At 42.5% G+C, this 14,173-nt stretch overlaps 1 protein-coding gene across 5 annotated transcripts in view; it reads right to left on the reverse strand.

The window, feature by feature from the left end:
* The window catches only part of LOC124555443 (glutamate receptor ionotropic, kainate 2), a 187,554-nt gene that overhangs the window by 87,232 nt on the left and 86,149 nt on the right, over nt 1-14,173 (reverse strand). For all 5 annotated transcript variants that reach the window (XR_006968555.1, XM_047129354.1, XM_047129353.1 and 2 more), the window contains exon 8: nt 66-218. Coding sequence is in view for 4 of the 5 variants with exons in the window: in XM_047129354.1 (XP_046985310.1) it covers nt 66-218 (153 nt within the window). In the remaining variant the exon portion in view is untranslated. The remainder of the gene's footprint in view (nt 1-65; nt 219-14,173) is intronic.

A 14,173-nucleotide genomic window follows, 5' to 3' on the forward strand; every position in this document is an offset into this window, starting at 1 on the left:
TCATGCTGTACAATTTTGGTAACAAATACAAGACAATAAAATTCTACAAAAGGAAGTGAACTTACAATTTTCATATAATTGATTAAGCTGTATCCATGTTGCCATGTATCAACTGCATCACAGCTAAGAGGCTTAATGTCAATCCTTTGACTGCTGTCAAGGTCATGAAGGGCCTTGGCAAATAGATGAACTGCATCATACATCAGCGCTGTTTCTGTCTGTCAACAGAATATTAAGCTTTGAATTAACAAATTAATATTCACGTTTATTTATATGTAAAAAATTAATAACTCACTGAAGATCTTATATTCATACTCACTTCTGTCTAAATGAAAAAGTATATTTTAATTCAGAAATGAATGTAGGTTGCACTTTACAGTTATTGGCAATATGAAATTGTATTACATTTTAGATAGTGGAGGCAGAGTTGGTGTTTCAAATCACAGTATTATAGATGCATGTATCATCAAAAAACTTGCATACAAGACTTAGGCTTCCATTCTGCCGAGGATGAAATACAATTCCTAGATTGACAGAGTGGTGCACAACTTAAGTGTGCATGAAATGCAATGTCGAATTATAAGGAACTTTTCAGCTCTATGATCACGGTATTTTATTGCAAATATCAGATGAAGAAATGGGAGCATTCGCAGTTTTAAATTAGTTGTTGATATTTTCTTTAATTACTTTGTATTTTATAAGGAGACACGTCTTTTCTTATATATTTTATGTAGTGTTTAATGCTCCTTCAAACGTGGTGTCATTAAAGTTTGAAGTAATGATACGCCTTATAACAAAGCAAGCTGGAACTGATACCATCAGTTCATATTTCACTCTTGCCAAACAATCGATTTTTTTCCCATTTATATTAGGTTGGTGCATATCGTCGCGTCATCCCATAAGTTTAATAAACGCAACAGATACACATAACAGACTTTAATAATAAATAGTATATTCTCCTTCACTATTTACAACACAGTCTACTACCGCTGAGGTCTCTTCGATTCCGCGACTGTGGAAGTCAAGTGGTTTTGAGTTGAAGAACTCGTCGAACCATGTTCGGTGCGCATTTTCATCCGGAATGGAAGTTCCTTTAAGATTATTCGACAAGGAGCGGAAAATGTGAAAATCTGAGTGCGCACGATCAGGTGAATATGGTGGGTGCGGAATGACTTCCCAACCAACACCCATATAATGTTTTATGTCAGTCTAGCAGAATGGGGGCGGTCGTTATCGTGGAGCCACACACGCAGTCTTCCTGGCCGTTGTTCTAGGATTTCGTCTGTAAGACGTCTCAGATGTAGACAATAAACGACAGCAGTGATGGTTACACCTCGAGGAAGCAATCCGTAACACATCACACCGTCGGTGTTCCATCAGATGTATAACATTATCTTTTATGGGTGCGTGCAGGTCTTTGTAAGGGGAACTGCTGCTTTGATTGGGCTCAACCATTCCTTCCTTTTCCTTATGTTACCGTAAAGACACCGTTTCTCGTTACCAGTAACAATACAGCATAGGAATGTTCGGTGTTGTTCACAAGCCAACTGATGAAGCAGAGATGCACATATGGCCACTCGCTGGTTTTTGGCTAATGGAACGGCGTACAGAACCACTGCAGGCAAATATCGCACGATGGTGGATTTATAACAGTTCATTATATCTGCCAGTTCTCGAGTAGACTGTGCTCCCTTGTATTGATAGGATATCGTAATGTATATTTTCTGACGAAATACATGCAGTATAAAGTGTTTCTGGATAAATAAAGTACTTCCATGGATCATTGTGCATTAATGCGTTAAAACGATCTTCATCTAACCCCGAAGGTCTTCCTGAACGTGATGAGTCATTAATGTCATAACGATCCTCCTTACACTGAGAAAAACGTTTTCTTGCAGTTCTCTGTCCAATGGCATTATTCCCATACACGGTGCAAATGTTTCTAGCTGCCTCCTCTGCTGTCACCTCTTTACTGAACTCAAAATGAAGTATATGTCGGAAATGTTCCGATGTTCACCACTTCACTCCATTTCATAGCCTCCACAGCTCCACACATCATTTCCAAATAACAGTATGACAGCATGTAAACTCAACAGCAACAGTGAACTACAAATACAAAATGACAATCGTGAAAAATAAACATACAGCAACCGGAATACCAACATGCAAAACAAAAGCGCTACGAACTTCTGCATCAACCTAATATTTCAGCTGGGGTATACTGCATTTACTCAAAATTGCAAAAACCTACAAATAAAGCATTCGCACTTAGATTTATTATTCTGGCTTTTCCTTTCAACGTACTGATTCCATGAGTGGAACTGGTTTTGCTTTGGATCATGTTAATTAAAAAACATCTGAAAACTTTGATACCGTTACTATACGAGACACGAAATTTACACTGAGATAATCAACAGGATCTGAATTAGCGACACTATTAATTGGAAAGCACACATTCTACCCTTTCTGAGAACATGTTTTGATTTGCCGTACAAAATCAAATTAAAATATATATGTAGTTAAAGTTCGCTATAAACCATACTTACTATTGTCTTCTGTGTCATAACACCTATTTAACTCCCGATTTCATGCATATACTTTCGTAGATCTAATTTTTCTGCATTGAATGATATCCTTCATTAAGCAGTTAAGCCACATATTAAAAACTTGGCTAAACTAATATAAAGCATTATAAATTTGAATATGGTTGCCACACGTGTAGCTACGGAATTCCCAACTCGGATATATACTACTATGGTTCTGTTGTTTATATATTTTTGTAGACCACAGCATATTTCATAAACCAAATTACTGTTAATCCTTAAATCCCACCCTAGGTAGCAAAACTTAACATAGTTTCTGAAATAACAACTTATTCATACGTCAGTCTTTAAATAGTCAGACGACACGTAAAATAGTCAACTGCCACCGACAAGTAGCTGCGTAAAATCTATGTTGGAGTTCGCGGTGAGCCCCAATTGAGCGAGAAATGTGCAACACCTACAGGGATGGGACAAAAATACGGACACACCGCAAAAACTGCGTACTTGAACATAAATGCGTATGCTAGCTAAGTCTGTAAGTTGCTTTGTCGGATTTGAGCACTGTCGGCACCTGTGCAGTGTGTTCGAAAGGTTCCAAGTGTCAGTCATGGTCACAACAGTGTTCTGTGTAGTTGTGAGTGTGTTATGCTGGAGCTAAGTGAGTTCGAACGCAATCAACAAGTTCTCAATCAGTCTTGGTTGTCCCGTACTCTTCCCTTTGCAAAGACAGCTAGTGTCTTCAAACCGATGAAAGCATCTACGGATGTTGTTAATCACTTGGAACATTACAATGGAACTGATACGAAACACACATTGTATTTTAACAACAGATTCAGTCCTTAACATCGGTGGTCATCAGTCCCCTAGAACTTAGAACTACTTAAACCTAACTAACCTAAGGACACCACACACATCCATGCCCAAGGCAGCATTAGAACCTGCGACTGTAGCAGTCGAGCGGTTGCAAACTGAAGCGCCTAGAATCGCTCGGTCACAGCGGCCGGCTTGCTCTTTCATTTGATGTGTTATTTGTAATTGAAAGTTGAATGTAATAAACGCAATAAAGACCTAAAACCTCTATATTCATTTTGAAACACCCGGCATTACTGTTTTAATAGCTGTGTGTTATAGAATACATTAGGATTTTTCTCGATTACATTCAACGGTGTAGCACGAGGAGAATTACAGTTATGTGATTCTATGTGAACAGAGTGGACTTTGGATAATGCAAGTGAAATATTACAAGTCAGTAGTATAGCCCTCAGTATTAAGCGCTTCTGAATGTCTCTTGATGAACACGAAGGGTCCAGTCAGGAAACTAGAGTTCAAGGAACGGAAAATCGTGAGGAGAATACTAGGGCCAATAAGAGAAGAAGATGGCATCTACAGGATCAGACACAACAGTGAGCTGTAGCCTAGCATCTCCAAAAAGACGTGATCACATCTATAAGGAAAAGGCGACTGGCTATCTATTGATATTTCATTCGCATAAACACCTGCAGACTCACGAACAGGGTCTTCACCACCACAGTTAGAGGGAAAGCCTCTAAGAACAAATGGACTACCACAGTGAAATCAGATCTAGAGCAACTTGAAATTCCGTTAGAAATGATATAGGACTGCTCCAAATTCCGGAAGATCATTCTACAAGAGATGTTCCCAGTGTGCCTTATCAGAAAAAGAGCGGAGCGAAGTGAACGGAGGAGAGGGATCTTAGTCACAGCTAGGAAATGGAAGCTTTCTGGGCTAAGAAGAAACAGAATACCCGTGTAAAGTGTCGAAACAAGCATCGCACAAATACCCAGTCAGATTTTCATAAGATTTCAAAGTGGTGAAAATATTGCCAACATGTTTTAAATGTTCAGCAGTGTAAAACTGTGCACTTGACGAAACGCAGAAAAGTAGTATCTTATGGCTGCAACATCAATAAGACGAAGATGGAATCAGTGAACTCGTACAAATGCCTGAATCTAAAAATTTGTAGGGTTATGAAATGGAATGATCAGGCAAGCTTAATCGTAGGCAGGACAGGTGGCAGACTTCGACTACCTACAAAGGAGACTGCTTACAGATCACTTGTGCGTCCCATCATAAAATACTACCCACATCAAATCAGACTAACAAGGGACACTGATCATATACAAAGAAGGGAGGCACGAATTGTCACAGAGAGTTGTTTGAAAAATGGGAGAACATCATAGAAACGTCTAAAAACCTGAATCGGCAGACTCTGGAGGACAGACTCCAATTACTTTTAAGGTTTCGAGAAATAGTAAAAAAAAGTAAAGTTCCGCGTACTGACGCCGATCGACCGCCGTGTCATCATCTGCCTCCATTGTCATCATTGAATGCAATGTGAAGGGGCATACCGCTCTCCGGTTGTCGGGTTTCTTGACCTTGGAGCGCTAGTAATCGTTCGAGTAGCTCTTCAGCTGGCCTCACGACGCTGTCTACAGCCAATACCAGTCCTCCCACAGTGGAAAAGTCACTGGAAGTACTGCAGTAACAGGAATCGGAACCCGGGTCTTCCACATGGCAGTCGGCTTCTCTGAACACTCATATACGGAGGTAGACTCAGTAGAAACCGTATAGACAGGACAGACTAATTAAAACATGCACAGAAGCACTAAAGCAGTCATGTTTCTCGCGCTCCATACGCGATTGGAACAGGAAGAATCATATGCTACCCTGCTAAGTACTCTCTGCCGTGCACTTCACAGTTGTTCGTAAAGTAAGTGTGTGGACGTAGACTGCTTAGCCTAAAACTGAGAACTGAGCCTATGACATCGTTTCAATTTATGTCCTACCATACACTGGTCTTTCCAGGCATTTGCTTGACTTGACGGAAGCCACTATTGAGTCTTTAAATCCTGGAGTCCTAGGTTACTATGAGTTTTCGTTGGCGAAGTGTAGAAGTTAATACACTGACAGAAAAAAAATCGCAACGCCAAGGAGTTGTGCGACATGAACGAAAATTGGTAAGCATGTTTCTATACCTGAAAGATGATGCCTATTGAGATTTCGCGCCAGTCGCATAAGAGAGGCATTAGTAGCGCCACTATGAGGACGCACATCAGGTTTGTTTTAAATATACGTTGTAACGGTCGTGAGTGTTAGTTGACTTTGAGACTGTGTGTGGTGAGTTGATGTTAGACAAGAATGCCTTTAAGCAGACAAAGACGCCATTATTCAACACCTGTCTGAGTCTGAACGAAGTCGCGTAATAGGGCTACGGGAAGCTGGGTGTTCCTTTTGCGATATTGCAGGAAGACTTGGCAGGAATGTATCCACTGTAGATTATTGCCAGCAGTGGTGGTAACGAGAATGTACGGTTCCGAGAACAGCGGGCTCCGGACGGCCACACGGCACTAACGAGAGGGAATACCGTCGTGTTCGGCGTATGGCTCCAATGCATCGTACTGCATCTGCAGGAACAATTTGAGCAGCAGTTGGCGTCACAGTGACATAACGAACTGTTACAAATCGGCTACTTCAAGGATAGCTCCGGGCCAGGAGCCCTGTAGCGTACATATCACTGACCCCAAACCACCTCCATTTGCGACTTCAGTAGTGTCAAGCGAGAACTCATTGGAGGGCAGGGTGGGGGTCTGTTGTGTTTTCTGATGACAGCTGGTTCTTCCTCGATGCCAGTGATGGCCGTGTGTTGGCTAGGAGGAAGACGGCTGAGGGCATGTAACCAATCTGTCTGAGTGCTAGACACACTGGATCTACGCCTAAGTTATCGTCTCGGGTGTGATTTCGTATGAGAGCAGGAGCTCTCTCGCGGTTACCCCACTCACCCGGACTTTAAATATGTGCTTCAATCTGGTGATTCGACCTGGTGTGCTCTCGTTCATGAACAGCATTCCAGGGGATTTTTTCCAACTGGGTAACGCTCACCCAGATACCGCTGTTGTAACCCAACATGATTTACAAAGTGCCGACATGTTTCCTTGGTCTGCCCAATCACCAGATCCGTCTCCAATTGAGCATATAGGGGACATCATCAGATGACAACTGCAGAATCGTCCACAAACAGCATTAGCCGTCCCTGTATTGACTGACCAAGCGTGAAAGGTATGGAAGTCTAGCCCCTAACTTGACATCCGGTACCTGTACAACATGATGTATTCACGTCAGCATGCTTGCATTCAATATTTGCAATGCCTTATCTCGCGCTTTCATTAAGCTTTGATCCTGTTATATTAATCACCTAAATGTGTTTCCTAGACAAATTTGTTGCCGAATTTTCATTACTCTACATTAATTATTTTTGGGTGCTGTGGTTTTTTACCCATGAGTGTGTTTCACTGCATTAGGGGTCTGTTACACGTTGAGTGTTTAATGTTCCGTCAGATGGGCTGTCACTAGAGACAGATATAACACGCATAAGCAAGGAAATAGACTTAGTTATTTTTAAAGTGAACTTTCTGGCATAGGCTTTAAGTGAATCAGGCATACCATCGGAAACCTAAATGTGGATGGCTGGACAGGGATTTGAACGAATCTAGTCCAGTATGCGAGTCCAAATCCGACTGGATAATACAAGTTTCTTAAACATAACACTTCCTCATTGATAATCGCATGTCAGATTGAAAATAATGGCGCTCACAGGGTCAGTACCTTATGAAATCAACAACTGTTTTATCGCAGTTCCCTGGTGCACGTCTGAAATTACTTTTATGTGCGTGGATGAAAGCTCCAGAACAGGACAAAAGTACTGCGTTATCACTAAGAAGGCATTTTCAAACTAGACCGAAGCTAGTTAGAATCGGTTTTAAATTTGATTTATTAATCATTTTTTTAAATCAGACTTCGGTGCCATAAAAACTTATCGAAAGGCAAGAAACAGTGAATCGATCTAGTTACTTTCATTTCGTCAACCACTAGGGTTCACACGTCGTGCACCATCGCACAAGAACGCGTTATTTGCCTCAAGAGAAGAAATAATTGCGAAGTCGTGAAGATACTAAGAGTCTACTTGCAGCTCGCAGAGAGACATAAGCAATAATTATATCTACATTCCCTACGTCAAAAATGAGACTTTTAAGAAAGTACAGTATATCTCCAAGCAAACTGTGTTTTAAGGCCTTCTAGCGACCTGTTTTTAGTGCTATGAATTTCTACAACATTTGTCAGTTTGGAATGACGGAAGAGTCTGAGAATGTTCAAAGAATGTTGTACATTTCAGGATGTATTTTTAATCTCTAAGAAAATTTCAGTGATATGATAGAAACAGATAACCATAGAAGCACCTCGAGAAATGCTGAGGCACCACGAGCAGAGCAACTCATAAAATTCCAAGAATGTGTCTTCGTAGTTTATTAAGAACTATTACTTCCCCACTACACGTACATTCATGAGCAACTGAACTGAATAAACCTATCTAGGAGCTTGTAGCATTCCCTTTCGCCTGACGACGCTGCTGCTTCCGCGTCGTGGCGTGGGCTCAGCGTTAGCGATCGGAAGCCATCTTCACCTCCTTCCGCTCAACTGCCGTTCACAATCGCGGAGATAGTTTGTACCTGGATGCGCAATCAGGCACATATTCTTAGATGTCAAAGCATTCTGATAAATTTCAGAAACGAGTGCATGGTGTATTGTCTTGCTATAGATATGGATGGCTTGCGAAGTGCTTGAGGAGAACAATCGGATACGCAAGATCGGAAAGTCAGTATCGTTGACCAGCAAGAGGCGATGACAGGTGCATCAGGGTTACCATTTCATCCCATATTAACATTACTTGCACAAAAACGCTTCCACCACCTACATGGAAAGGTGTGCTTTTGAAAAGCTGGTTGCATCGCGTCATGTGATTTTCGGCGTACGCGCATCAACGTATAGCGCTATTCGTCAGTTCAGATGACCTCTCCAAGGAGTAACATAAGCGTCATGGCAAGATGAGCCGTTTCTCTTCCTCACAGCAGATATCTATGAGGGGCGATTGAAAAGTCCGTGCAAAAATAAAAATTGCTTACGTGTTTGGGGCAAACCTTTTTTATTTTTCAACATAGTCTCCTTTTAGATCTATACACTTCGTCCAACGCTGTTCTAATTTGTTGATCCCTTCCGAATAATGGGAATTGGGCAAGTCTGCAAAATAGCTATTAGTCGCTGCAATCACCTCCTCATTTTAATAAAATCTTTGTCCCCCCCAGCCGTTTCTTCAAATTGGGGAACAAACAGTAGTCCGAGGGAGCCAAGTCTGGAGAACAGGGGGATGTGAAACGAGTTGGAATCTTATTTCCGTTAATTTTGCGACCACAATTGCTGAGGTGTGTGCTGGTGCATTGTCGTGATAGAAAAGGACTTTTTTGCAGTCCAATCGCCGGCGTTTTTCTTGCAGCTCGGTTTCAAACAGTCCAATAACTATGAATAATATGCACCTGTAATAGTTTTACCCTTTTCCAGATAATCGATGAGGATTATCCCTTGTGAATCCCAAAAGACAGCCACCATAATCTTTCCGGCCGAAGGAATGGTCTTCGCCTTTTTTGGTGCAGATTCTCCCTTGGTAACCCGTTGTTTAGGTGGTTGTTTGGTCTCAGGAGTATAGTAATGTATCGATGTTTCATCCACAGTGACGAAACAACGCTTAAAGTCCTGCGGATTCTTCAAATGGTTCAAATGGCTCTGAGCACTATGGGACTTAACATCTGAGGTCATCAGTTCCCTAGAACTTAGAACTACTTAAACCTAACCGAAGGACATAACACACATCCATGCCCGAGGCAGGTTTCGAACCTCCGACCGTAGCAGTCGCTCGGTTCCGGACTGAAGCGCCTAGAACCGCTCGGCCACAGCGGCCGGCTGCGGATTCTTCCTGAACAGCTGCAAACAATCCTTGCAACACTTCACACGATTCCGTTTTCGGTCAAGCGTGAGCAATCGCGGAACCCATCTTGCGGATAGCTTTCTCATGTCCAAATGTTTATGCAAAATATTATGTACCCATTCATTCGAGATGCCCACAGCACTAGCAATCTCACGCACCTTAACTCTTCTGTCATCCATCACCATATCATGGATTTTATCAATGATTTCTGGAGTCGTAACCTCCACAGGGCGTCCAGAACGTTCAGCTTCACTTGTCCCCATATGGCCACTCTGAAAATTTTGAAACCACTTATAAGCTGTTCTAATCGAAGGTGCAGAGTCACCTTAATGTTTATCAATCTTCTCTTTAGTCTCCTGAGGCGTTTCATAAAGTAATGTTTAATCACCACACGAAATTCTTTTTCGTCCATTTTTTGACAATCACTCGACTTCCTTGATTCACACGAATGCCAAACACAAAGAAATATACCAATATGGCTGAAACTTAGTGTGCGTTCTCTCCAAAGATGCTACTAACTAAACATGACCTCGATACTCGCCGGTGGTGCAATCTCTCGGACTTAACACGGACTTTTCAAACGCCCCTCATATGAATCAACTGGCCGTGAGTGTACATGGAACAGCTAGCACAGCGTTGAAACTGGGGTATTTATGGCTGCAAAAAAGGTATGTATTTGTCTTGGGGGATGCGTCGGGAAATGCACTTACGTGCAAAACTGAAAGACGAAAGTAACTTTCGCATAATGTGACTCTGCCAAGTAACACAGCTCGATGAAACTTGGACCATACACAGGAAGAACTGCTACCGTATAGCACGGAAGGTAATTGGATACGGCATGAGACGAGAAATTACACTTTTATTCAAAGATTGATGATGGCCCCATGGACATTACAAAAGGCGGCTCACTACGGGCGGCAATGCATGCTGTGCAACGAACTCAGATGCTGGCCACAAGGTTTGTAAGATGTTCTTGTGTCACCGCATCCCACACGCCAAATCATCCATAAAAATACAGTCGGAGCCGAATATACCCCTGAAAAGACCCACATGGCGAAGGAGTACAGAGTCACAATAACGTTGAGCGGAGAAAGTACCGTTCTATAAGGTTTGGAGGACAGTATGCCGAAGCAGCATTATGTTTACCCACACCATAACACCGGAATCACCAAAACTATCACGTTTGACAGTGTTACTGGGTGCATTACGTGTTCTCGCCTCTCGCCCTATGAATATTGGTGGTCCAGATGTTATGGAGTGGGCAGGCATAATACATAAGGGTACTCCAAAATCTTTGACACTGCAGTCACTGGGCAATGTGACACTGTACTCCTTCCCATGTGCGTCTTTTCAGCAATGCATTCGGCCTTGACTGCATTTTTATGAATGAAAATGAGCGACCGCATCGAATAGCACGAGAGAAGGAACTCTCGAAATGAGAGGATATTCGTTGAGTGAATGAGTGTGCCAGTTCTCCCGGCATAAATACCGTCTAGCACGTGTGGGATGCGTGCGGATACGCTTTGCAGCACGTTCAAGTACACCAATGACCATCCAGAAGCCGTCAACCACTCTGGTGGAGGAATGGAACGCCCTACCACAAGAACTCTTTACAACCCTTGTGGTCAGCATGGGAATACGTTGCGCAGCATACATTGTCTTCCGTAGTTATCACATGCTCTGTTAAGAATCATGTCTCGCCTTTCGTATTGTTCATAGGGCAGTCATAAATCTCGGTGACTTCAGTGTAATTATTGTGTTTATTTCTTCGTCTCATCGTCTCATTGCGCTTTCATTTCAGTTACAGTGTAGCAGTTCCTTCTATGAGTGATCCAGATTTCACGAGCTATTTTACTTGGCAGTGAAACATCATACAAAAGTTACTTTCGTCCTTAGGTTTTGAACACCAGTGTAGGAAGGGTAGAGATTTACGTCCATTCCTTGTCGGGGTAATAAGGCTTAATAAGAGCACGGGAAGGAAACAGCCGTTGTCTTATTTAAAGAAAAAAATCAGGATAAATTTCTACTATTATTCTCCAGAATGTGAGTCGTACAGTGTCACCAATACTAACGTTCGAAAGTTAAGAATAATCAGAAAACGATGAAACAGAGATTAGACAATATCAATAATCACTCTTAATGAGCTGTGGCCGAGCGGTTCTAGGCGCTTCAGTCCGGAACCGCGCTGCTGCTACGGTCGTAGGTTCGAATCCTGCTACGGGCATGGATGTGTGTGATGTCCTTAGGTTAGTTAGGTTTAATTAGTTCAATGTCTAGGGGATTGATGACCTCAGGTGTTAAGTCCCATAGTGCTTAGAGCCATTTGAACCATTTTGAACTCTTAATGTGTCTGAGGACCCTCTGATACCAGACTTATGCTCTTTGTATGGGGAAGTAGTATTCCATGATTTTTAATGGGCCTTTCATTCAAAGATATTGAAACATTATGTATTACACACGTAATACGAGGGTCAGTCAAAAAGTAATGCCTCCTATTTTTTTTTCTACGTTTAATTGTCAGGAAATTTAAATGCAATTACATAGGTTGAAAACCACAACATTGAGGATCATTTTGTCATTTTTCAATGTAATCTCCGCCCATCTCTACAGTTTTGGTCCATCTTTGAACAAGGGCATGTATCCCAGCACGGTAAAAATCACAGCTCTGCTTCCTAAGCCATTGACGCACGGATGTTTTGACGGCCTCCTCATCTTCAAAATGAATCCCACGATGAGCTTCTTTTAGTGGCCCGAACAGATGGAAGTCTGATGGTGCCAGGTCAGGGCTGTATGGGGGATGAGGCAAAACTTCCCATCCAATTTTGACAATCTCGTCAGAGGTGTGACGACTGGTGTGTGGTCTTGCATTGTCATGCAAAAGAAGAACATCTGCCATTGATTTTGTTGGGCGAACTCGCTGAAGACGTGCTTTAAGTTTGTTGAGGGTTGTGACGTATTGAACAGAATTTATTGTGCATCCCTGCTCCAAAAAATCAACCAGAATCACACCCTCTGTATCCCAGAAAACTGTTGCCATAACTTTCCCTGCCGATCGCACAGTTTTGAATTTTTTCTTCCTCGGCGAGCTTGTGTGACGCCACTCCATTGACTGCCTCTTTGATTCGGGTTCAAAAAAATGCACCCATGTTTCGTCCCCGGTCACAATTTTTTTCAGAAACTCATCTCCCTCCAAACGGAAGCGCTGCAAGTGTTGGGAGGCTATTGTTTTCCTTGCCTCTTTATTCTGATCGGTTAACATTCTTGGAACCCACCGTGCACAAACTTTTGAGTACCCCAATTGTTTAATAATCGTGATCACACTGCCTTTACTAAGAGAAATAATGCGACACACTTCATCTGCAGTCACCCGACGGTCACCACGAATGATGTCATCAACTTGCTGAATGTTGTGTGGAGTCACTGCACTCACCGGCCTGCCGCTCCGCTTTTCGTCAGTCAACGGTGTTTGCCCTTCAGCTTCCTTACAACGACGAACCCATCGTCTAACAGTGCTGACATCCACTGTCACAACACCATACACCTTCTTCAGTCTTTCATGAATGCGTATGGGCGTTTCACCTTCTGCATTCAAGAATTCAATCACACAACACTGTCTCAAACGAACATCGATGTCGGCCATCTTACAAACTTCTGCTGTGCTGCCACCTGTTGACACAGAAAGTTACTACTGCAGTGGATTGCAGAAGAAGGTTTGAGGAATGGCGCCAAATTCAAATTTTTCACTTAACTTAATTTCTTTAAGTAGAAAAAAAATGGGAGGCATTACTTTTTGACCGACCCTCGTATATCACCCTCCAAGCAGGCCAGGCACAGATATCGGCAGTGTTGGACATACCATCATGTTTCATTTCAGGTCTTTGACAGCGGTTCGAACCAATAAAAGTTTTCACTTGGCCAGTACAAGGTCGACCAAGAATGTACAGTTACAGAAATAGTTTTGGAAGAGAACAGTTTGGTGTTGATGGTGTCCAGGTGTCGGGGAGCATGTCATAGGATGTGCTTATGAAGCTCTTCATTTCGGTAGCAGATGGGACGAATATTGTTAACACCTTAATGAACAGAGAAGTACTGCAGCTGCATATCGGAGATCTTATAGGTGCAATTGTTCCGACTTCCTGTTCGAGAGCGATAACTCTTGCCAATATTGAGCTGCTCTAATAAATGAATTTCTCACAGTTGAAGATACGCAGCGGGTAGACTGCCCAGATGTGTCTGTGGACCTGAGTCGTTAGGAGTATGTCTGTAGTGGATTGGGGAGACGAGTTGCAGCCTGCCAGTGACCAGTTCCAGGTCCGGCATAGCTCTTACACGGGAGTGGGATCGACTCTCCAATAGGCCTCTTGAACAACATCACAGTCAGTATGACACGTTACTGCCGGACGGGCGTGGCACTTAGCGGTAATAACATCCAAATTAACTGCCCGTTACTGCGAAAGCAATTTCCCGGTTTTATTACTATTTAAAAAATGCGTTTATCTTCGATTTAAAAACTTTTATAATTAAATGTTCTGGACGCTTTTGTATGTTAAGTGTCTTATGATTAAACTTAACGTTTTTCGGTAACCTTCCAGAGCCGTTGTCGAGGAAATATGCTCCCATTTCCAGATCATGTTTAGATCTTGGACACAAGTGTACATAGGCGCTGACTGCGGAATCAGAAACGAATGGGGGGGGGGGGGGGGATATTATCAGTAGCATATTGCCCTCATCTCTCTCCCCCTCCCCTTCCCTTTCCAGATATAATCGTTAATGAAATTCTTACATGCAATTATGG

This window comes from Schistocerca americana, chromosome X (assembly GCF_021461395.2).
Source record: "Schistocerca americana isolate TAMUIC-IGC-003095 chromosome X, iqSchAmer2.1, whole genome shotgun sequence".
NCBI classification, from domain to species: domain Eukaryota; kingdom Metazoa; phylum Arthropoda; class Insecta; order Orthoptera; family Acrididae; genus Schistocerca; species Schistocerca americana.